This window comes from Sphaeroforma arctica (assembly GCF_001186125.1).
Source record: "Sphaeroforma arctica JP610 unplaced genomic scaffold supercont1.2247, whole genome shotgun sequence".
NCBI classification, from domain to species: Eukaryota; class Ichthyosporea; order Ichthyophonida; genus Sphaeroforma; species Sphaeroforma arctica.
In genome coordinates this window covers 1-2147 of record NW_014038311.1, presented here as the reverse complement: position 1 = coordinate 2147, position 2147 = coordinate 1, and the positions used below count along the sequence as shown (strand labels likewise).

The 2147-nt window shown below is 42.5% G+C and overlaps 1 protein-coding gene across 1 annotated transcript; it reads right to left on the bottom strand.

Annotated features, from left to right (window-relative positions):
• Nucleotides 1-1861: 1861 nt before the first annotated feature.
• SARC_12362 (hypothetical protein) lies at nucleotides 1862-2092 on the bottom strand (the record flags this gene model as incomplete). Its single annotated transcript, XM_014293532.1, has 1 exon — nucleotides 1862-2092. A coding segment is annotated over one exon (231 nt), but the record flags the coding sequence as incomplete, so codon positions are not given.
• Nucleotides 2093-2147: the final 55 nt, after the last annotated feature.

Here is a 2147-nt window from a genome sequence, read left to right as displayed (position 1 = left end):
TTCTCATCAGTTGCTCTCCCTATGTTCATAGCCCTGTCATATGTTTCTTGACGAAGACTTCTGCGAGTGTTTCTGAGGTATGGTTGAATTTAAAAATGACATTACGAAGGATCTGTTGCACAAACAGGCAGTCTCGATCAATGTATCAATCAACGATGTTGCAATTGTGAATATTAGGTTTCTCTGTCTGTATGCTCTGTGTCGCATATAGTTGAAATTCGGCAAATTTATACTAAACAAAAAGTTTGATTCCAGCACATCGGAGTGTGGGCCAGAAAAGGTACATCTTCACTTATAGTCTGACATAGAAGCCTCGTCGGCAAATAGTTCTGTGCACAGAGTCTATATCAGGCACAATGTTTCACCGTTGATATTCTAAATTGGATGATATAACCACTTCAAAATTGATTCATGTTTATCAGATTGTTGGCCGAAGCAGCTCATGTAATATAAAAAGTCGGATTCCTGCTTCTTGTGCTGCCGCATTCAACAATATAATTCTCCTTTGCGAAGTCGCTAGACCTGCATATATGGTGGTGCTGTCAACCGAGTTGACATGTGAAATTGCATCGGACATAGAAACTCCCTGACCCCTTTTAGAAAAACATTTTTTCCTAAAACTCAAAAACATCGGTAGCCAAAGATACAAAAAAATCACTGCTAAGAACTCTAATAAAACTCCGGGCGAAGGAAAAACCCTGACGATGATGGTTGATCGTTTCTCCCATACTGCCAGTCCTTTTTCAGATAGTCAATGAATATCTGACACTGATGGCAGTAGGAAGTGAACGATTCAGTCAAGCTAACATAATTTCTAAATAAGGCAATTTCGTGGTGGGTATTTTTAATTTTCTCCATCGCTACTAAGATGAACATTAGCCTGCATCAATACCGACTGCCTGTGCTCTGCGCTGGTCCAGGGTGTGGTATTGTGCGCTTTGTACTAGCTGTACAAGCGATTTACTACTTAGCAGCGGCGGTTGCTCTCACCAACTTAATAGGTGCCTTTGTATGTACAGAATAAGCGCGCATCATTGGACTGTGTTCTGCGCGAAACAGGACGAAGTGTGCAAAACCATTGGTTAGCGCTGAGTAGTGTTTCTGTATGAGTAGCATGACACAATTGTGTTCCTAGTGAGCGTGCAGCGACAGGAGTGATCATACAGTGTAGAGGCGAATGTCCATAGACCGATAAACTCATCAAGACTAGAATATATTTATAATGACGTCGTTGCAATTGAAGGTGGGCCGCACAAAATTACTTGACACAACCTAACTGAACCTCAGATAGGATGACAACAATTCTGTGCAGACATACGTATATCAAGTAAATCTGTGTAGAGTTCTGATGTTGATTTTAAAAGTAACGAACACGCGTGCCCAGCAGACTCACAATGTGCAATAGTCACACAAAATTGTCGTCAAACAGTCGCGGCAAGGGCATACTGTACTTACACACTCAAGGTCAGTATAACACACACAATCTCTACCGACACAACAGAACTGAACCACCTACACCCACGCTCACTCAACAGTAGGCAATCACTCAAGACGTTACATGTAACGCACTTGTGCAATGCAGCCATGCCTCTCACCTGGGCCGTGTTGTATATAGGTGACAATATGCCTGCCGCATGGTTGTATCATTTGTATACAATTGAACATATGTTGCTACATAATCATGTCACGGACAGTGTGTTGAGTGACAGGCTACACGTATTAGTGCGCAAAATATACGCGCGCACACAACTGCACACAATACATCCAGAAAATCCGCGTATAATTGGCAATGCTTTCAGACACGAGTACACGTCCGCGTACACACATATGCGCACATTCATGCATACATCTACCCACTCACCCTTTCTATCTGCTCGCGTTCGTTGATCCGTAACTGCGCAATCCTAGCCTTATGTTGTTCTTTAATAAAGCGTGTTTCTTCCGCTTGTGCATCTCTGAGTCCTTGCTGTGCTGCACTCATGGCGCGTTCCAGATCGGTGGTTTTCTTCTGCGCAGCCTCTTTCCATACAGCCTCTTCACGCGCATGTTGCTCAGCCAGGGCTCGGGCTTCATTTTTATGCTTATTCTCCATCTCTTTCTGTATATATATATATATATATAGAGAGAGAGAGAATATTATTATATAT